Here is a 23,545-nt window from a genome sequence, read left to right on the forward strand (position 1 = left end):
ACCCAGGACTTGGCTATTATGCTCCTCAACCACTGCCCGAGGGTTTATTTAGGTACCAGACTGGCAGCTGTGGGCACTTCTGGGGTCTGCTCCCCTGTAGGCTCTAGCACAGACAACAGGCTACTTCTTCTACCTTTTTCCTCTTGATTTTAATCATTAAATTAAAAAAAAAATCACTTTTTCCTCCATACCACACCCTGTGATTTCTGTCTCCACTGTTCCTTAACTGGTTTTCCTTTGCATGCTGAGCCTCTAAGCTAATAATGCTGGGGCAGGTATAGGCTCTATGCTGGCAGTGTGTGTGACCAAAAGCCTACGGTTCTGTTTTCCCTTCATAAAGCTTGTAATGTGGTCTTGTTATATGTGCATGGAAATAAATTTAAAAATCACGAACCCCAGCTTTTCAGGAATGTAACTGCAAAGCAGTATATTTCTGACTATGAGTGCCCTGGCGTTGCTGCACTGAGCTGATAACAATGCACAGCACAGGCTTTCACTGTAGATGAACCTAAAGCCACTGTGAGCTGCTGATACAGGGATCACTGTGTCTATTTGGGAATCATTGTCTGATTGCCTGGTTTGGGAAGAGTATCACATCAGAGGCAGATGCCTCAAAAATGAGGCACCAGAAACCAGCTTTTTTTTTTTTTTTTTTTTAACTTCCACTTGTCTCCAATGGAGCACAAATCTGTGCTGTAATCCCGTGAGTACCACTGCAAAGTGCAGATGGAGTCTGTTAGCCTCCTGACAGTGTTGTTTGGGCAGGCTGGATGCTGGAGTGACTCCACAGGCTACATGCAGCTTCTTTTGCTTTACTCCTGTGACCAGAGGAATGAGACTGAGGCCTGAGACGAGGCAGAAGTCATTGGCGTTCTGCAGCATTGGCCAGAAAATGCTGATGGGCGAGATGTCTCTCAGCCCGCAATTAATAAACAGCTATGTTAGCATGGCAGCAGGGGAGGCAGAAAGGGAATGCAGAAGAGTTGATAGATACATGGAAGACAGTGAGAAATAAAAAATAAAGTAATGGTAATGCTGCAATTTAAAAGAAAAGAAAACAAAACAAACTTTGGCTTCTCTGTTCAAAGCATAATAGCTGGTACAGAAGCAAAAAGGTGTCCTGAAGTAACAATCTGGAAGTTCTTACAGTAATGTTGCTACAATCCTTGGGATCACTGATTCAAAACATGGCATGATAGTGTCCTATCTTGAAAAGAATCCTCAACAATGTTTACCCAAGCTTGCTGTCATTATTACTAGTTAAGGACTTGAATGTGGAAGGTGCTGGCCTAGGTTAAGAAAAGCACTTAAATGTGTCTTCAATTAACCCTCTGAGATCTATTCTTAAATTCAGTGAGACTATCTGCATGCTTGCTTAGTGCTAAGCACATGCTTGAGTTGGTAGGTAAACCAGACCCAGAGCATCCAGCTCTCTGAGCCCTATTTGGTCAGTTTGTGTGTTAAACCACTATAATAAAAATAAAACCAAAACAGAACACCCCTGGATTTCTGTCCTTATGCTTCATCTGTAGATGCCAGTGACAATTCCATAGCAATGCAACAGATTCCTTTTGTTAGGCCAGGCACCACACTGTCATGCTTTTCTCAGTACATGTTTAGGACCAATTTTTTGAACACTTGGTGCAGGAAAGCTTGCTATCAAAGCCCTGGGTCTTCCTGTTGTGTGTTCCCTCTGCAGAGCAAGTGGGTGTCCCGATCTTGAGGCTTGAGCATTAAAAACAAACTACAAGCTGAGCAAATGCCATGCAAGTGACTATGAAGAGATGGGTTTTGCTTGTTTGTCCTCAATATTCTTGTAGCTTACTGCTGCTGGGTTCATACCTGGGTTTAGGAAATTATTCTTGAAAGAGATGAAAAATAAGCAGTTACTAGAACCAGCCTTCAGCAGGGAGTCCTGTTCTTCACAGATGATGCCTTTGTCTTCTTGGGCAAATAACTGCCATAACTTCTCCAGGGAAAGCAAATGCCTTTGTAGTCAGATGGCATTTGCAGATGGGGTGGCCTGTAGAGTAGTTCTGCTCCTTCACTGTTCTCGTAAGGCGTTTGCAGACTAAAAGGAGTGTTTGGTATCAAAAGTACTTCAGTGCCATAGGTGCAGGTCTGCTGGAGACTTCACCCAGGCCAGTGATTCCCTGAACACTATCTCAGGACTCTTGAGTTGACAGAGGCTTGTCAGGATGAGGGGTGTCTGAAGATGAAATAATGGATGCCCCACCAGCTGGGCTTGAACATGTACGGCAAATCCACGTGCCAGGAAAGTCTTATACATAGATGCCAGGTCTTGGCATGATTCCCACCAGGGGTATTTCCTGTTATTGAAGCTTGAACCAGCAGGTCTGATGATGCTGTAGTACCCATCACACGTATATACAATTTTCTTTTTCTTTTTAATATTTATTTTCTACTCTTTTCTTTTTTTTTTCTTTTTTTTTTTCTTCCTTTTTTAAAAAAAAAGGCAGTTCAGAAGATTTACATTGTACGTAACAGGAAAGTGAGTAATACCAGCACTTATGGTTCCTTTTAGTTATGTTTTGAAGATGGCATAGTAGTCAGGTAGAATTGAACTGCTACGGTCTGTGAAACCTAAAATGCAAGGGGAAAAAAAGAAGAGAATTAGCAAGATAATATCCTCACACGCATGTTGTACATAAAAAACAAAACCAAAATCAAAGCAAAACAAAACACTAATTTCTAAAAGTTAGTGATAAACATAGGCAGATGGATTCCTGCAATACTGACATCCACTATGCTGGCACTGTGGACCCAAAACACGCACTGAAATTGCCTTGGTCTTCGCCAGACTCAAGAGTTCACAGGCATTAACAGTTTGCATCAAAATCAACTGAAAACTGAAAAGTTTTAGGTCTACCTGGTCCTAGTGTGAGCCATTTCAGATTAGCTAGTCCTCCTTCAAGCCACACCATGTCTGATTCTAAAACAATTGCTTGGTTTAGCTAGACCTTAAGCTCTTCAGCCAGGAAGATGATTTATATACCAGTCAAGAATTTTTCCTTAACGTCTTCAGATAAAGAGACAAGCAGGGCTCAAATGGCCACCCTTTCTGCAAGTGCAGTCAGGAGGCTCGTGCTTGTCAATTGTACAAATGTGTTTTTTAAGGTTTGATTTTTCAATTTTTTGAACTTACATTCTTTGTCCACCTTGTGCCATTGCTTAATGATATGAACAGCTCATTGCCTTGCTAATGAATTTATAATGGTGACACATCTAAGTTTGTTTAAGGGAATTACTCTCTTGTTTAAATGTGCTTTCTTCAAGTGCATATTCCCTGAGGCCACTTCTCTAACCAGTAAATGCTGTTGAACTTCAGACAAACCCTTATTTCAATTTCTATTGTATTAGCTGTAGCTCTGAGTATTCCAGATCCGGATTTGAATGGGGTCAAAGCTACTTGATAGATTTCAAACACAAACTTCGAAGGGTGACTGCTCACCCCAGCAGTGGAAGAGAAGCCAAATACTGCCCAGAAACCTGCAAAAGCCAAGCAGGTAGAGCGATCTTCTGGAAAACTAAACCAGTCTCTAATTTTGTGGGATGCTAATATACCTCATGGAAGTCATTGGAGCTCAACTCCTTGAAGCAACAACCGCCTTTTAAACAACCTCATCCTTTGTAAGTTAGTCACTGATACTTTTCTCCTGGAGGATTGAGAGAGTGAGCCAAATGTCCCTCAACACCTCAGTCACTGGGTTCAACAGCTCCAGGCCTACTGCACACCACAAAGCTTCTTCCAGACCTCCTGGCTCTCAAAGGCAGCTTGCTTGTCTCTAGCAGTCCTTCATTATTACACATCCCAATGCAGTTATCCTCACCCATGATAGGAAGTTGAAGTTATATCATTTCCACAAGGGGATATGCATAATAGATGTGGTGAATTTTAATATAATTAATAATTTATACACCAAAAAATCCCCTAATACAAAATTAATTTTGCCTTAAGCTTTTCTGTATTTCTCTTAAAAGTTTTAACTGCATTTTTTTATGAGCACCTATCTGATGAACTTATTAATACAAGGGCAGCTCCAGTTTTGCACGCAATTTCACTCTTCACTTGTCCTGAATGTCTCACTAGGCCTTAAAATCTACCACTCGTCTTTACTGTATATCCTAAACTGTGAGTTAATGTTGATCTGCAAAGGACTGACTTCAGATGAGCTTCCAGGAGTTTAGCTCATCCCGGCCTCAAGACAGAGTTGCTCAACACAGACTGTTAGATGAAGTGTCCTGACCTGCCAGTGTGGTTTGGCAAAAAAAAAAAAAAAAAAAAAAAAAAAAAAAAAAAAAGTGCCTCTCTTACAATGCAGATCTCATTGTTTTCCCACTATATTGCCTATGGTGAGATGTGGAGAACAGGACTAAAAGATCTGTGCATGGAAGTGAGTAGCATGGAATAGCTGTACACTCAGCATTTGATTTGCAGTCACTCATTCATCCTCTTCTGTGTGCTTGCTCTACAAGAGTTCCCTGTCCTGCTCTTCAGACATCAACACTATTTACTCTTGGTATCAGAAGAACTGACAGGCACTAGAGCATGATGATTTAAAATAAAATAAAAGGAGGTTATGCTTTATTACACAGATGCACATGTTTGTATACAACCCTGTAAATATGGCAGTATGAGTTCATCTGTGTGAGTTTCTTTGACAGCTTGTAATTCTAAACGGTGTCTAGTGCTCAGAGGGTACTCAAGAAATAGCTACTGATTTTTTAAATACTTTTTTTGAAAACGGCAATATTCATTCCTAGTCTTAAAAAAAATCTTAGCTTACCTTGTTAGATGCCTACTTAATTCATGAACTTCCATTTCAGTGCTTTTAAATTCATTAAGCTCTTTTCGAATGGCTGCCTGTAAGAGACAAATAAGCTCATAAATATATAAATGAGAGAGATCAAAATAAGTTCACTTTGTTCTCAAAGCATTGTATTTTTAATATAGCAAAGCAGATAGATAACGTTATCAGAGAGAGAAGACAACATAAAAAGAAACTTTAAAATGTGTAAAGGAAAAAACCATAAATTTCTAAATTGCATTAATGGAAGAGATAAATGCGTGGGATGGATCAATTCGGAAATGTATTGTAGACAATGCAGATACTCCCAATATTGTAGACAATGCATAATAAGTCACAATTGGAACTTGTAAACACTTTCAAGTACAAAATCCAAATTAGAATAAGCATGAGAAAAAAAAAAGGGCACCAGTGTTTCTCAGACGCTGTGTTCTGTTTCAGAGCTGGACTGTGAGTAAACTTGGTGTTGCTGCGTCTCACCAGACTCGTATTTGAGATGTCTCCCCCCCTTTATGTGGTCCTGAATTTCCTCTGGTGAAGCCATCTAAACGGGCTGAATTTACTTGAGAAGGAAGGGGATTGGCACTGCTTTTCTGGTCCCCTCTCTCTGCCTTGGATGTGCCCCTCTGCCCCCCTCCTCTGTTCTGCCCCAGCTCTGCCATGTGCTGAACCGATGCGATGCTCTAATCCAGCAGAAATTGTATTCAGTATCAGCAGGAGAACTGCTTACCTATAGCCTCTGCCGTTTGTCCACTGGGGAAAAGAAAACTAGGGATGAGTGACAGGAAGGGAAATATTGAAGAGCAAGGGGTGACTTGGAGGGATTTGGCTTCTTGGTGGAGAAGGAATTCAGCAGAACTGGCTCAGGTCCCAAGTCCCAAATTACAGGCTTCTCACAGCCCTGTGGTATCCGTAGCTTGTAAGTGGGCCTTACTGGGAGTGTATAGAGAGGACGTGCAAGTTGCTGCTGTGGCTGAATGCTCCCATGACTTCAAGGCGTGCACCACTGCTGAGAACACTGGAATCAGCGGTTGAAAGCAGTATTTGTGTCTGCCAGTATTTTTTCTTGATTAAGTAAATCTAAACCAGTACAAAGAGCACGAGCCCAGAACAGAGCTTCTGCAGCAACCATTGATCCATTCACCAACTACCTTTGCTTGAACAAGCCCTAAGTGATAGATCTTGTGCATGTGATCTACAGAAAAGGTCTCTTGTGCTCTTTTTACAGAGCTTTTTTTTTTTTTTAACTTCAGAAATGTCTATCAGGCTCTGCCTCCATCTATCAGGGCAAAGAGATAGTTATGCATCAGCTTCAGGGCCTGCCTTCAGCAGACCAATTTGCTGCTTAATCAACCGTGAAGGAGGTTATACAGGCTGCTGACTCCCACAAGGTCTGAAATCTGTTACCCCCTGCGTCCCTCAACTGCTGGTAAGATTTAGAAGTACCCTTTTCATTCTTTCAGCAGTCAGACTTCGTAAAGATGAAGCCAGACTGAACGCAGTTCCCCACATCCAGCACACAGAGTAAGATTTACGGAGAAACAGAAAATCCCATTACTAAAATCTATTTTTGCAATAAATCTAGCCTGTGCCAATCAGTGAAGGCAGTCACTGAATCTGAGTTTTGGAAGAAAATAATCTTTTATAGGATGTTGCAGATTTGTCAGGTATTTTAGAGTTGGTTGCAATTTGGCTATTTTTTTGCAACAGAGGACACGGTGGGGAAAGCAGGTGCTCTGAATGGCACAAATCAGAATACCCTATCAGATGACCAAAATGTGAAAAAAGAATATGTATCTGCTTCTTTATGCTAGAGGGGACTTTTATATTAGAATGACAAACATATTTTCTTCTGCTTTGCCGAGAAAAGGTTGATTTGGAGAACTTGAGCCCTTTGATGTGTATATTGACCTTGCATTATAAAAAAGTGACTTCAAAATACTTTTCCTTCATACTGAATTATTTACAAGGCTACATTTAGTAGTGATACTCAAGGCTACATTTAATTGTGATACTCAATACTTGTTCTTTTCACAGGGATGAGAAAAGACCTCGCTGGGCACCACATCTTTTGCCTTCCCTCTCTCCATGCTTTTCAATCCAGACAGAGGTCTCTCAAAGCTGGCAGAACTGGTTGGAGATTTTTTTTCCCTGCCTCATCTACCAAATGGGAGAAAATAACTGATAGGTTGGCTAAGTCAGTTGACTGAAATCTTGTCCAGTGTGGAGTGGTGAAATGGGAAAAGCTAATTTAACCCAGTATGTCACAGGCTGTGGACAGTCCAGAGGAAGGTGTTTTTTTTTTCAAATTAGTTTATGCAACATTATCTGAAAACTAAACTGAAAAGGGCCTCTATCAAGGCAAAAAACAGTAGTTACAATGGTACTTCTGGCTTCAGTGGAGTGGAAGTGCTTTTGCCAGTTTGACCTGCTGGCATTTTTGCACCTAGGTCTGCTCAGTTCTGTCAAGGTCTGCTGTCACACTGCACTCTTAGGCCTGTCCTGTGGAGAAACACTTGCAGGTGCTCTCAGCTGGCAGGATGATGTGGCAAGACAAATAAATACCACAGGGCCACCATCAACACTTTTCCTCAAAGGCTCTGATACTCTATCCTTTCTTCAGATGGTGTAACACTGCTAGGTTTCCACACATATAGGAGTCTTTTTGCCATAGATTTATAACTCAAACAACAAACGTTGTGAACTGAGAAGAAACCACTGGTGTGGTGGGAAGGGAGCTCACGTGGAGGTCTCTCCCTTGATGGCTGTGGGACCCGAGGGGTACTGTTTGCCACAACATGCTGTAGCTATTCATGGCATGGCTTTCCCCAACTTGCTTCACTTACTTTGTCGGCGGCTGTGAGTCGTGTCCAGGGTTTGTCTGCCCTCCTATCGTAGTCCTGTGCGTCTGCCACTTCCACGTAGTCACTGAAGCGGATGAGGATCTTCCTCTCACGCAGCTCTTCTACCGTAGGCCTTTGACTCAGCTGCAGGTTTGAGGAAGAAGTGCAAAAAACCATCAGGACTTCCCTTCTTCCCTGCAAAGTGCTGTTTTGTGATCTGTTTTACTACAACCATCATTGTCATACCAAGAGGGTTCAGATATTCCTGGTACTGTTGTTTTTATATAAACTTTCACAGACTTGCTACCTGGGAGATTTTCATCCCACCTTGCTTCTGGAGCAGCACACTGTTGTTTGGGTAGCAGCTGTGGCTGGAGACCCTGATTCCTGGTTAAGGTTGATCACCCCTGGCAGAAATTAGATGTAATGTAAGAAACATAGTGCACCAATGTGTAAGGAAGAGATGAAGGCCACAACATAACTTCAGACAATCTGTACACTCCCCCGCCTTGAGCTGCTGTGTGTGCTTTAGTACTGCCTGAGAAGAGTTAGCCACAGGAACAGAGCATTTCCTGCCCTGAATTATATGCAAAAAGTGATGAACAACTTTCCTTACCATTCTGACACTCCACAGACTTGTCCTTATGTCCTGAAAAGGCAGGCAGGATGATGACTATTGCTCACTGAACTTTTCACTTTGTGCTGCAGCTCAATTTTATGTCACAGCATATTTGACTTGAACAGTTTATATTGCATACTACAAGCCAAAGAAGAAGTTACAAGGGTGGATTGTATCATGTCAAGAAAGCCTCTTCACTGTTCCAAAGCCAGTTCTTTCAAATTCCACAGCAGAATGGGCAGCCACAGTCAAAAATATTTTCTCAAATTAGAAACAGTAGTGTGCTGGTAGTCCACGTATTGTCCAGCCAGTTACATGGCCAAGGACAGATACTGGTTTTGGGGGATCAATTCTCCTTGGATGCACAGCTTGCTGGTTAGTGTCAAGTGGAATTACACAACTGTTTCTGAAGAAAGGTACTACAGATGTGTGCACATGGATGTACATAAGCTGCTAATCCTCCATTAGTGAAACATCTGTAATCATATTTCCTGGAAAAACAATCACATCCTGCTAACAATTAGCTAGACAGTGTATCATGCTATCATTAGAAAAAGTTTACTTTGCAATACTTCACTCTTGTGACTAGTGAAAAGTTAAGTAGATAAAACACTTGAGACTCTTTTCTGCAAAGGTAATTAGGCTCCTGAATGCAATTCCACTTAAATCCCAAATTGAGTCTCTCAGGTCCCTGCATTTCATCTCTCAGATGAATATTCTGAATTAAGACTCAAACCAGACAGGATGCTAAGTAGAGGATGAAAAACTTGTGAGAGCACAAGAAAGAAGCCTACTTCCCTCCATCATCCAGGTGCTGATGCAAGTTTGTTCACCACCCCACCCCAGCCTGCCTCTGCATTTAAGTTCCTGCGTGATTGGCCTTGCAATGGATAGTTGCCTCACTCTTCTCTTGAGAGGGTTGTTCCTGGAGGTCACAGCGGGGCTGCTTTCCTTACACAGATAGTTCTGAGTTCTCACACACAAAGCAGGTTCAAACTTACGTAGAGAGTCTGCAAAGCTGCGCTAATGTCCCATCTCTTTGCTGCTCAGGAGAACAGGAGCCATGCTCTACCCCTCCTGGCTACAGCTGAACTATTTTGCACACATAGAATAGCGAGAAATCATGGGAAAAAGAAAAAAAAAAAAAAGTGTATCCAGGAGCACTACTCTACACTCTGCCATGTAATGCCCTTGCCTAGGACAACAGACATCGATCAAGTTGCAGCTTGGTGATTCATGTATTGCCTCCAAAGCCATTTTAAGGTAAATTACAAAATTTAATAGGGGAAAAAAAACTCCTTGCTGTTTTGAAAAAGAACAAATTAGAAACTTCTGAATATTGCAAAGATCTTAAAACTAGACAGCTTTCTCATACACACCATCTTCTGTGGGAGGCATGAAGATTCATGGGAGGAGCTGCTTCGCATGTGTTTGTCACCCAGGATTTAAAAACTTCCTCTTATTTCCTCCAAAAGCATCCCAAGAAAAGCCCCATTTAATATGTGTTCAGGCCAGACATACTCTAGTCAGTCAAAGAGCACATTTATGCTGAGGTCAGCAAGAAGCATGCCTTTCTGAACTTAGACACCATGTTTTGGTCACCTTTGTTTTACACGCAAAATGCATATACAGCAGGAATAATTTAAATAAATAAATAAATAAAGTCAGAAAAAACAAAGGGTGCAATAAAATAGATTGAAACATGTATAGATTTAAAAATATAATTTTTCACTCTTCATACAAAACAGAATTGCTTCTTCATCCTGCAACCCTGATAGCTAAACCTAAGTTACCTGCAAGCCATATACACAGCACAATTAATAGATGGGCTTTTAACAAAAGCAAGAAATACAAACTTGTACCAGGCCTGGTGTATAACCATAATTAATGCTGTGAGTGAGGCTTCTCCCTGTCCTACAACTCCTATCGAATGTGATTTCAAATGGCTAGGTTTTTCTATCAGCCCTAGTACTAGAAGCTGGCAAATTTGTTGGCACTGATGCATTATTATTCAGATAGCATGGCAGAATTTTTCTTCCAATTTTTCTTTTAAATCTATGCTCAGGCTATGCGAATAGAGAAAATCTTTGTACTAAAATGATATTACGATTACAGCCAAACGTTTCAAAGAGTGAGACTCCATCTTTACTTCCATCATCTGCTTTTTTTTTTCTTTTTTTTTTTTTCCTTACAACAACATGAATTAAGGATGAATCACCAATATTATCTGTACACTTTTCAGCTTTTATCATTTCAGGACAAAGCCTAGACTCTACTTGAAATCAGAATGGGATTGTTTCTTTAATAAAATGTTGTATTACATGAAGTATGATGACATCAAGAAAATATTAAATCCTGTCAATTTAACAGTGTTTCTAAATGTCTACAAGGGAAACAGGAACTCCTATAAGCTTTTCAATCTCTAAGAGGCTTTTCAAAAAATGACTGGCTCTATTTCACAGCTTCTGTCAGCTCTCGACACTAGCTGACTCTTGTGTTTGTGCTCATCTTAGTGATGAGCAAGTTTTTCCACAGGCGAAGGCAGATGACTGCTGATACACTACAACATGCCAAGCCAACGTCTAGGTGGCATCAAGCATGCAAGAGCACCAAGAGCCACTGAGGCATTGGTACTTTTGCTGGCAATGTAAATTTACTACTGGTATTTACTTAAATAGAGCACCAGGGTCTTTAACAGCTGATATGGCTTCTGTGGTGCCCTGGGTCTGGGTTAAAATCACAGAAATAATGGTAAATGTTGAGCACCATGTAATAAATGAGACAAACCTGAGGTAAGTTCTTGTGTTCACAACTGCACAAAAACAAGTTAGGTGCATCACTCACATGTTTCACAGCGCTGAAGCTCACTGCATCCCTTCACTGGGTGTGAAGAATGGTGCACATAGTTAGTCATACATTAAAAATTGTCAAGTGCATAAGCACACTATGAAATTTCAGTGTTAATGTGCATTTTTCATTCTTAGATGATACCTGAATGCAACACAGACTAAAAGCTAATTATTCTCTTCCTCTGAAGTCATATGACTACTAGACATTATTTTTAGCTGCCCCGCCTTTGCTTCAGAAACATGCAAACAGTGTAATTTCAAGTAGTTGTACACCCTATTACAGTGGTGGTTTCCATCTCTGTTCCCACTGAGCTACTGGGGCAAGTGAAAATCAGAGATGTGGGAGGTATTGCCACAGGTGTGGACAAGCCCCATGGTTGGTAATAACATCAGACTCCTGACATGAAGCCATGAGGACTCTAAACAAGTTAGAAGGAACAAAGAAGGGTGATTCAGGAGAGGCCTTGCTGTCTCAAACTGCTTGTTCTCCAACCCTTATGACATGGAAGTTGTTAAATGTTTGGTGTTGCTGGGCAAAGTTGTTAACCAATGAATAGCTAGTGGGAAAGTATCTCTGGTAGAGACAATGGTATAAGAAGGGAGCCTGTCCTCAATAAAGTAGTTGAAGTTATTGATCCCTAAAGATGATAGCCTGGTGTCCGTGTGGTCATTATGCCACAAATGGTGCCCGAACAGGGACATGAAGAACAGGATCATGAAGAACAGGAACAGACAAGCTAACAGAACAGGGACAAAAACAAAAAATGAATGAATAGGGACAGGCTTGCCAAACAGGGACCAGGACAGGAACAAGGACACTGATCGCCTCATGAAGATAGGTTTGGCTGAACACAGCAAGCTGAAAGAAGCGGATCCTGTGCTGAAAGTAAGCTGAAGCTGAGAGAAGCGGACTCGCGCATACAACTGCCTCTCAGTGGCTGAAGGTAAGCAGCTGTGTGTCACGGGGAATTGTACGTTCGTAGAAACAAAGAATGTCCTGGGAATCTTCCTGCTTATTCCCTCTATTACGAATCAGACAGTTTATGATCTTGAAACATGGGACCAAATTGGGGTCAGGCTTTGGGACTCTACTACTGAAAATGACAAGGTTGTGGCAGGATTGCTCGGCACCTGGCGAGCAGTCTCTGAGGCTTTAACAAGCCATGTGGGACCACAATCAGAAACGTGTGGTTTGCCAGATAGTGAAGGAGCTGCAGGCTCGTCTGCCAATCTGCCTGCTATGCCATAGGCATACCTGCTCCTACAGCCATTGCAGGCCTTTGCTGTTACGCTGCCTCGTGACCTGGACGTGCCTTTTGATCCAGGCCCTATAGGCCCTGAAAAGACCCCTGTTTTTCTTCAATCTGGGAGGAATAGGATACACAGGACCTGAAGGCCGAGTTGCTTAACAACTTACAGTGAGACATGTCCCCACGACTAGCCCCTGGAACTTGCTGGTGTTTGTAATCAAAAAGTGGAATGGAAAGTGGGGACTGTTACATGATCTGAGAAAAATTAATGAAGTCATGGGAGATATGGGAGCATTTCAACCAGGACTGCCATCTCCAATTATGCTTCCCCAGTCATGGACATTAATAGGGTTGTTTGTTACACGTTTGCCAGAATTCAGAAAACTTTGCTATGTTCATGTTTCAATTGATACCTTTTCTGCCTGTATTTTTGCATCCGTACATGCAGGAGAAAAGGCAAAGGATGTGTGTAAACATATTCTGTCAGCTTTTGCGACATTAGGAATCCCAAAAATGATTAAAACAGATAATGGACCAGGATATGTGGCCCCCGCAACCCACTTTTTTTCAACACTGGGACATTCAATACCTGATGGGTATACCCCACTCTCCCATAGGTCAAGCAATCATTGAACGGGCCCATGGTACCCTAAAAGGTATGCTTCAAAAACAAAAAAGGGGGAGTATGGGTATGACCCCCTAGGAAAGGATAGCTAAAGCATGCTATGTTCTTATTTTTTTAAATTGATGGACAGAGGAAGGTCCTTCAATTAATAAACATTTTAATCATAATACCTTGAACTCAGTTAAAGAAAGGGTGCAAGTCATAGTAAAAAATTAAAGCACCAATCAATGGGAAGGGCCCTACTCTCTAATAACTTGGGGCTGAGGGTATGCTTGTGTTTCAGCAGGAGCCAGTCCTAGATGGGTGTCAGCATGATGGGTCCGTCCAGCTGTCTCATCATCTGCTTTAACATGATCACAGCACTCTCCTCCATGGTTTGGATTCCAGCTCAAAACAGTGTATGGGAAGGTCCTGCTGGCACATGCAGGACCCACAAACAGTATCTCCAGGAGCTGGAGGGGCAGCCAGAGCCCCTTGGCTGGGCAGCACTTAGTGCCTGCCTCTCCCAGGGATGTGGTTGCAAAGTTTGTTAAAGATAGTTTTTCTCTGTGTCTTAATTTGTGTTAATCATGCTTTCTTTGTCAATAAAGAAGGAGGAGATGTGGGAGTATCGCCATGGGGGTTGACAAGCCCCATGGTTGGTGATAACATCAGACTCCTGACATGAAGCCATGAGGACTATAAACAAGTTAGAAGGAACAAAGAAGGGTGATTCAGGAGAGGCCTTGCTGTCTCAAACTGCTTGTTCTCCAACCCTTATGACATGGAAGTTGTTAAATGTTTGGTGTTGCTGGGCAAAGTTGTTAACCAATGAATAGCTAGTGGGAAAGTATCTCTGGTAGAGACAGTGCTATAAGAAGGGAGCCTGTCCTCAATATAGTTGAAGTTATTGATCCCTAAAGATGATAGCCTGGTGTCCGTGTGGTCATTATGCCACAGAGACAGAGCAACCAGCTCAAGATGACCTGGGAGGCCCGTGGCACAGCTACGAGCAGAAATATGATGCACTGAATCCTATGCCAGTGCTCTTGCTGTAAAAAAAATAGCCCTTAAATCCACAGCTTACACCACATAGCTAATATATAGCCATACATCTACATATATTTACATACATAAACACACACACACACACACAATACTCAATGCAATAAGCCAAAGTGTAGATACGACCATAATAAATGGAAAGAAAAGGATAGACAGAGGGTTGGGTTTTTGTTTGTTTGTTTTGTTTTGTTTTTAAGCTAATAATAAAAGCTACATTATTTGTACTGCTAGAAACTACACTGCCTTCTTTTCATGCCATTGCACAGACTTCTGAGCTGCTAAGCACTGTGGTCTGTCAGTATGTCTGGACTACACAGAACACCCTTAAATCTTAATGGCAGTAATAGCTGGGCAGACAGCTTTGCAGAACAGACTCTCTTAAGTGCGTGTCCATTCAATGTCAGTTCATAAGAAGGGTACAGCTCACCTGAGATCTCACCCTGAAGCTTATTTTTATGGCCCGTGAGTTATGGTCTCTTGGGTCAAAATTACTTAATGCTGCACAGTCCTTCCAGTCCTCCCAGGTGTTAGAAACACTGCAGAATTTGGAAAATTTTCAAGGGTAACGTGGGAGGTATTTTAAGGCTGAAGTTTTCTTAAAGGACTTGGAGCCATGATAAGGGTTTCATTACAAAAATACGGCAAAAAGATTGGTATGTTTCTGAAGTACGACAAAGAGTTTTTTTCCACTTCTGTTAATGTCAGAGGGGTGATTCACTTTTTCTGGGTGTGCCACCCGGGCATATGCATTTCTATTTAACTATTTGTGACGATTTGTGAGTTGAAGGAGAAAGACAAAATGTTATTGTGAATCAGCGCATTATTTTAGTGTGAATGGGGATGTAAACTGTTTTTATGGGAGGGGAAACTTTCCTCTATATTTTGAATCACTGGAGGTAAAAATGGGCATACATGTATTACAATCTTTGATAGTAAGCTAATTTGCAAGGGAAATTTTAACACAAAACCCTTTGTGCTCAGGATGGGAAATGAAGCAAGCTAAAGCACTCTGGTCACCAGGTAAAGTGGAGGGAGATGTTTTGCCATTCTGGTCTTGAGGTGTGAAACAGTAAGTTTGCTCTACTTCATCCACAATAAAGCTTGTTGCCTTAGCACTTCATTGTTACCTGCTTTGTTACCTCACTGAAATATTATGGCTATTCTTTATGGAAGAAACCAAAGTGAAAAATTACAGAACCTAACTATCAATGCACACAACCCTCTCTCCCCTTTGCTCCGCACCTTTTGTGATGTGACATATGAGCAGGATATATGAAAATGCCCTGAAGCTCTTTTTCCTCTTTGACTAAATGTTGTTTATCCAAATTAGCAGCTAACCTTTACTGTTTTCTGGCCTTTTTCCCCCTTCCTCTCACCTCCCTCTGACTAGTCACAAATCTCTCAAGAGTTTATTATTTTAAACACTCTGTGCTGATGCAAGCCAGTGGAGGTCAATCAAAGAAAAGACTGAACAGCAAGACATTTCCCAGGGAGGCTCCAACTTGCTCTCCAGTGAATAGAGAGTTTAAGTTGTACTGGCACAGGAATTTAATGGGAGCAAAGATTTCAGGCTATTGCATGGGTTTTAAGAAACAGCCACACCTCATTACTTTCCTTGTTACTACTGCTATGAGATTTTTAGTTTTGGAGCTAGACCTCAGTGAAAGCTCAGGTATTGACAGTGGGGGATAGGAAGCAGTAAACAGCTCTGGGGAACAGGGAACATGATACTGTTTGAGAGAAGAGAAAGTAGAAAGAGTTTTACTCCTGTTTGCATGTGGTTTGTGACATGTTCTGTTAACCCAGGTGATGACTCTGTGTATGTAATGGAAGTCCTCAGGAGGAGTTCAAGCTCATGCTAACTGCCTTGGTGCTGGGCCAAAATCACCATACTTAAGAGGGGATAAATTCTTAATTGTATTTTCTGGGGACCCATCTATCCTTGTGAAAGGGAAATGGATACAACACTTCTCCCAGAGGACCTCTGAACATTCACACTCCTGTAATGGGCTTGTGGGGTGGCCGAGACCAGTGCTCAGAGAAATCTCCTATTTACATCTGTCCCCTCAAATGATACAAGTCCATGTGCCCAAGGCTGCCAGTGGGGCTCCAAGGGAGGGAGCACGGGGTGCAGAACCCACCATAGGCACTCAGATGGCAGGCAAATACATTTCAAATACATTTCATCTCTACCTCCTCTGGTAGGAGGGCAACAAGTTACTGAGAAACTGTACCAAGCAACATTTGCCTTGTTTTTGCTGTTTGAATGGCAGCTATTCTCTTTCCCTAGTATATTCAGAGTAAGATGAGTCTAAGAGGATGAACAGTGCTTAAAAGGACAGCTTGCTAAAGGTCACCTGACTTCTTTAATTTTTTTTTAGAAATTTCCTGTCCAGATGATGAATTCAACTTGGTATTTATTGCTGACTTTAATATGACATCTAGATCTAGCAAGGTAATCTTGGTTATTACAGTATGTCGAGTTACAACTTATCATCATCATACTGTAACAAAATGTGATTGCTGAAGGAATTTAAAAAATGGCTTTTTAATGGATGAGGAAGTGGGCTGTACCCTTGGAATGATGCTATTTAAAACTGGGGACAGTAGCAATATCTATAGTGCAAGGTCAAAAGTCTTTTCATTGGCTTCTGCAGAACCCCCTCCCCTCTTGTTACCAACCATAAATGGTTACAAAAAGGCAATGTGGCATACTTTCCTTATGTTGAATTCACCCTGTGGGCGTGTGTGCGCATAAACACTCAGCGCAAGCAGAGAGGTCTGCTGGGCAAAACAATTGACATGCTCAATTAAATTTCTGCTTGATCTGAGGTTTAAAATCCTTTGGTAATAAGACTTCAGTACAAATCAACAGAAGGAGCCTGCCACTCTTGTAGACACAACACTTTTGGGACATATTGGAGTTTTAGGTTAGATGTTAGGAAGAACTTCTTCACTGAAAGGGTTGTGAGGCATTGGAACAGGCTGCCCAGGGAAGTGGTGGAGTCACCATCCCTGGAAGTCTTCAAAAGACGTTTAGATGTAGAGCTTAGGGATATGGTTTAGTGGGGACTGCTAGCGTTAGGTCAGAGGTTGGACTCAATGATCTTGAGGTCTCTTCCAACCTAGAAATTCTGTGATTCTGTGATATTCATGAAAGACAGAACTGAGGGAATAACAACAATTTTGCAGGATTAGCTAGGTACTTGGCATTTCTAGTTGTTATCTATCCATTTACACACTTTATTCACTTCTTTCCTCTAGAGATCACTGATCTTCTATGACAGTATATTTGGCAGGTGAGAACAAAATTTGCTTTTAGATCAGGCCTGTGTTTCTTCCATTAAAACTACAATGTGTCACTAGAACAATTTAGAACAGTTTAAAAAGTAAGCAAAATCAAACAATGTTAAGTCATGTCGCATGTTCACAAACATGCTGGAGGGTAAAGAAAATATCTTTTTCTGGTACAAAGCCAAAAAAAGGCTAAAAGGTGTGTGAGCTGGAATATCACTATGATCACTGAAGAGCAGACTGCCAGGGACTTGGACTGACTTGTTGCTACATGAAAGCACAAACAAGACCAAGGAAAGAAAACTCAAAAGTCTGCTGAGGTATCAGGGAGCATACGCTGCAGCAATGCTATAGCTGCCTGGGCATTTTTATTTAGCATGTAGGTGTGGCCTCCATCTGCAACAGGCGATTCATTTGCTTGGTACCTTTCCTACAAAAGAGCAGAGGATGGAAACTACATGGTGATAGTGCAGAATACCTTAGCAAGCTTCCACTTGTAAGCAAGCAGATTAGGTATGGGTAGCTTTGCTTTTCATGTATTACAGCTGTTCATCTCATGGCACAAAGCTTTGAACTGGATTCCTGTACGTTTACCCTTCAATATACAGGGAAATTGAGAAACTGGTAAAATAGCATTTCTAGCCTTTGCACAGAGCTTAAGTCCCACTAAACCTCTGCAATGCAGTTAGGTTCCTTTATTTCAGACAGCCTATGAGAGGATATGAGAACATCCTTGCCATTGTTGTCAGGAGTTTAAGTGTTTTAAAAATATTCTTGTAGCTCTCTGGGCCACATTCTTGGTTCCTGCAGACAAACACAGCATCACTCAGTTGGTAACACAGAACTCTGCTGATTTACATGAGCTGAGAATAAAGTCTGAGATTTTTAATCATGAAAGAAAATAGTCCAGCTCTCTGAATGTAACCTCTGCATATATATTCACAGTCCTGTCATTCTTTACAGCGTAAAAGCTTGCAATCATGTAGGCCAAAAAGACTAAGCTACCTAAGAGCATACAGCAAGGGACTGGTGCGGCTCTGCAAGCTTGTGAGTTTTTACAGGACTTTCTCCAGCTCTGTAGGTGAAAAATGTGTGTAGTGACATAAATGTGAGTAGTGACATAAAGTTTATCTGCAGTAATAGGATAGATAGTTGACTATGTATATTGGGGCATCTGTGGACATTTGTACCAGCTGAGAAACTGAACATGTATATCTGAAATTACTGTTCTTCAGTTTTAAGAGCAAATGACTTTCAAATGGGGGGAAAACCAAAACCAAACAATGCTGTTTACTTCATCCTTCCCTGCTGATACAAGATTGTTTTCTGCACTATACACCATTTTCCAGGTGTTTGTCTCTATTTAGTTGAAATGCCAAAAATGTCAATCTCCCCTTCTAGAAAAAGTCTATTTCCCAGGTAAATGCTTTTTAAGGTGGAATTCTCAAATGCAATCTACATTGTTTTAATTTTGCTCTCTTCTCATAATGGCTTCCAAAGTCATTACATTTACAGAGAGCAAGGTTACATCAATGCTAGGTTGTGCACCCTTCACTGTGCACCCTTCTGTTTTAAATACTAGATCTTCTTTTCATAGGCCTCAAAATGTTACTGTTAACAGACTGTAAAACATTTCCTTTCACTGTTTGTGGACTTAGACCCTGTAACAGAGGTGATTTCTTTTGAAGATTATTTTTAAGACTGGTTTCACACTCTACTTTTGGAAATGGTGCTGTGGAAAAGAAAAAAGGCAAATAATTGTGCAGTAAGGAGAAAGTTATGGTAGTGACTTAACAGGATCAAAGCTGCTCCTCACCTTACGTGTTAATCTTCTCTTTATCTCTCGTTTTTCCTCCTGCTCCTCTTGCTCATTCCGGGCTGTAAAAAATTTACAAGAATCTCAGGCTGCAGACTTATAAGACATCCACAGTATGCAACAAATAAGCCTCTCTATCTGCATATGAATGTTTCAGGACTTCTCTGATAAACAGCATGCCCCTCTAGGACCGGTGAACCTCCTTGACCCTTAGCTACCATGCTTCTTCACACACATCATAAAAGATCTACACAAGCTTCCTTTCCCTATGCTGGCACGTCTTCATGTGTCACTTTGTCAAAGGGCCAGGCAATGAGTCAGTCCTTCAGAAAACATTATCTAGCCCACAGGTCTGGTGCCCTCATGGGGCTTAGCTATGATATGGCTGGACTCTGAGAGGTCAACAGCTGGAAAAGGAACATATGCTTTTTTTTTTTTTTTTTTTTTTTTTTTCCTCTACAGAATGAGAATAGAAAGAAAGTTCAGAGCAGGGATGCCAAACAAAACCTGCAACTTCCCATGTCCTGAGCAGAATGAGTTGAGAGTGTTCTACCTTCCTTTGTGAGCCTTCACATCACCCTATAGGAATGTAAAAGCACATCCTAGGGGAATCTGCTTTCAACATTAGGCCAAAAGATCATGTGCTACAAATTTTTACCAAGGCAAGCCTCAACCATTACCACTCAAGAGGGCCATAACATCTGACAACACTACCTCTTCTTCAATTTAGGGACAGGCTGTCATACACGTCTTTGTGCTGAACTTTATTGAAAGTCAATAAAATCACAGTTTTCTAGGTACTCATGTCCTCAGTCAGCTAAGTTTCTTTTTTCAGTGTTTCATTGATGTCAGAATTGCTCGTTACTCAAATCAAGCCCATGCACAGTAGAGAAGAAAAAAGACAACTCATCTACAGGTAGCCTGTGCCCCGGTGTGATTTGGTTTTCACTCAGGCAGGACTAACTCTCTGAAGGGAAGATACAGACCTCCAAGGCCACTTTGGGGTACAGGGCTTCAGCTAAACAGCTCAACTTTGGACTAAATTAAATCCAGGTTCAGAGACTATGTGGGCAAAGTCGCAGAGTAGGCAAGAAGGAGGGCTAGCAGCCAGGTTTCTTGCTTCTCAGGACAAGAGAGTTGACATTCCTTACAAGGTCCATTGTGATTGCCCACTGACTTCAGCAGGACTGGGAATTCTTCTCTGAAGCAGACAAAGAGTCTGTCAATGGTATGATGGCTTACAATATGGCTGTTATCTTTAAATGTAATTTTTTCAAACATACTGCTAGCGTTTTCTGAAGGAAGGAAACTGATAGTGGAGTAAAAAGATCAAAGACAGTAGGGACTTACAAATGGGTTTTTAAATGATAACTGGAATACCTACACTGTTAAATATGTTTTTCAATGGTTCCTGTCCCTAGTGGGCTGGACTATCTTCTAGCAATTTCTCTTCCAGCAATTTTGTTCTTCCTTTCATGTCTCAGAATTGGAGGAGCTGGCATTACACTCACAGGAACAGGGCCATTAATAAATCCTTGTAAGATTAGGCAGAGAGCATGCTAAATGGAGTCCACATGGCATCTGGGCAGAACTGAAAGCATCTGAGGAGTTATGTATAAAATTTAGTCAAGGCAGTTCATTTTTGTATTTGGCATGCAATGCTTTTCTTTTCTCCTCACTTCTCAGCACAGCCATCCACCTTAAGAGACAGCCAGGCAGGCTGAATATCTCAGTCAGGTAAAAGCTGGGAATTAGAAATACATTCTCTGTAAACAGAAAGTCCTATTTGTTTAATATTAATTAGGGTCTGCTGATCTTGTGAAACTACAGAACTGTTGTTTTTTTTTTGTTCAGGAGATGCTTTGTTCCTCTAGGGGTGTGTGGGGACACAATTTTCAGGCCTAAGTTCTGTGCCAGTGTGAAATGTCCCCCAGTACAGCCCGAGACCATCAGAGACCACCTAACCATCATTTTTGTGAGGAATTTATCTAAGCCTGAATGTACCAGGTAGACAAGTGAAGTACTTGTATCCATCACAGAAGTGGTACTGGAGGATCCAGATATTCTTCCTCGTACAGTAATAAGCCCTGTAGGTGTTAACTGCAAAAAGAGCTGTTCAGTCTTCATGCTAATCCTGCAGGTCTAGACCTCTCTGCACTGTGTGCTTTTGTTATAAGAGACAGTGGGTGCATTTCAGTGAAGGACCCTTCCTTACCATTTCCCCTGCTTTTGGTTTCCTTGCTGTGGCTGCTCATTGCTTCTACCAGTGAGTAGTGGTATTTGTACAGTGGACTCTTTGCCCTTGTAATTCAATAAAGACAACCAGCTCAAGAGTATCACAGCAGCATGGAGCTAGGAAGCAATCATTGCACATATAAAGACTCGACGCATAACTGCATTTTGCCTTGTTTCTTCCCATCAGAACTGGCAATAATGTGGGTACACATGCCATAGGAACACCATGGTACTGAACAAGACAACTACATCAAGGAAATTTTAGCTTTAACCACAGAGGAAATCCTACTTGAGAGCATGCTTCTTTTTTTTTTTTTTTTGGCATGTTATGAACTGGGCTTTTGCAAACAGCTTGGCCTGCTTATGCAGATAATTTATATTCTTATTATTGCACTCCATGTCTCTTTTTCCCTAAGCTCCATGATATTTATCTAATTTCCTTTCTTAGAAATCTACGTGAAAGACATGAAACAATTCTGTATAGAACAGACACTATTTATATTTACTTGTTCAGAAGTGGAACATTTTTGTGTATTTTTAAGATCAATTAAGACTATTTTAACTCTGTGTTCCTTGTCCTGCTGTACTTCACCAAAAGTTGGGATGTCTTGGAAATACTACATTACTTTTTGCTGTAATTATGAAGCTGTTTGTCTACCAAGACTGAAATTTTGGGGCAAATCTGTGCTTAGGAAGTAACCATGTTACAAAAATTCCATTTAGGAAATAAAATATAGTTCTGGATTCAGGGTAATGTTTTCAAACACATCCATGTCATTTAGGAGCCTTTCTTCAATTGATAAGGAAACCAATGTGACTCGGGATAATTCCCCTGAACTACAAGACAACTTGGATCACCTATGTGACTGCAGCACTTTGCAGTGTGACCTTTGTGAATCTCTGTAATGCACCCAGCTTTGGTGATGCTACTTCTCTGCTGATGCTGGTTCAAACACTGCAACCAAAGCAGCTGCCCGAGACCCACTCCGCTCTTACCCCAAACTACTGACAGCCACTCTCACCAGTGCCAGGGTTGTGATTACTGGTCACATACCAGTGCCAGGCGCTGCATGACATGTATTGGTTCATGCTGGTGGCCAGAGCCAGGATGACAACACGTGCTGCCCATGGAATTGATCTCTGTCCCCCCTTGCCTGAACGTGGTGTCGAGTCACGTTGCATGCTCCCACCCCTCTTCCAGCTGTTCTGCAACCCACCTCAAGGCAATCACAACTGGATATGCCACCAATTCCCCTGTTTCTGCCCTCTTGAAGACTGATTTCTCCAGCTGCTGGAATGGGAGGTAGGAATAGATGGTAGCAGTTGTTTGAAGGCAAATTATGGACCTACTTAAGGAGACACTATGGTGTTTTAAGGTACCAGTCAGGAATACTTTTTTCTGTATTCACTTTTTTTAAATTTCCCTGGAATGATTGATATGCTAACTTTAAAAGAACTTATTTCTTCTGTTCTCTATTTCCAAAGAAGCAACATCTTGATAGACAGTTTGTAGGTTTTTTGTTGTTGTGTTTTTTTGTTTGTTTTTTACATTCAAACACTTCAATGAGAATAAGAAATTGTCATTTTTTTTCCTATTCATTCATGAGATTACAAGATTTGTGCAAGAGTCAATCCTGCTTCTCTTGAAACTGGTGGCAATGTATCTAGTAACTTAACTCAGCTCAGGCTCTCTGAATGTTAGTCTGTCTCTTTAAAACATCATTTAATATTTTGAAGGTCTACCAGTAAGTTTTTGGCTGATTTAAAGGAAGAATTTCAGGGGAACATTTCAGGGGAATTATGCCAAGTAACATCAGTTTATTTTTTGAATTAAATAAAAATTCTGCTTAAGTCTTAAGATAGCTGTGAATGTTTTTAGGAAAATTAATCAAGCCATGCTCTAATGGCTTTACTAACTTATAACATGATGTTCATGCCTGTGTGACAGCAGCATAAAAAGTTTTTTCATAATGACCCTCTGTTTGGAACAGGACTTGCAAAAAAGATCCAGTGTTTATTTTCATTCCCATGGGCTGTTCATTCATTCACTGACTGTTCATTCACTGACTATGATTTTAATGACTTGTTTCTACAGGTATAAATGCTGCTATAGACTTGCACACTTCTTGCATTTATGATGC

General features: G+C 41.2%; 1 protein-coding gene across 6 annotated transcripts in view; it reads right to left on the bottom strand.

The window, feature by feature from the left end:
* Positions 1-637: 637 nt before the first annotated feature.
* The window catches only part of PHACTR1 (phosphatase and actin regulator 1), a 306,420-nt gene continuing 283,512 nt past the window's right edge, over positions 638-23,545 (bottom strand). For all 6 annotated transcript variants that reach the window (XM_032181577.1, XM_032181579.1, XM_032181581.1 and 3 more), the window contains 4 exons: positions 19,170-19,231; positions 7,676-7,816; positions 4,809-4,885; positions 638-2,604 (listed from right to left, as the gene is read on the bottom strand). In XM_032181577.1, the coding sequence (XP_032037468.1) occupies positions 2,589-2,604; positions 4,809-4,885; positions 7,676-7,816; positions 19,170-19,231 (296 nt within the window). In that variant the 3' untranslated portion in view covers positions 638-2,588. The remainder of the gene's footprint in view (positions 2,605-4,808; positions 4,886-7,675; positions 7,817-19,169; positions 19,232-23,545) is intronic.

This window comes from Aythya fuligula, chromosome 2, assembly GCF_009819795.1.
Source record: "Aythya fuligula isolate bAytFul2 chromosome 2, bAytFul2.pri, whole genome shotgun sequence".
In the NCBI taxonomy this organism is placed as follows: domain Eukaryota; kingdom Metazoa; phylum Chordata; class Aves; order Anseriformes; family Anatidae; genus Aythya; species Aythya fuligula.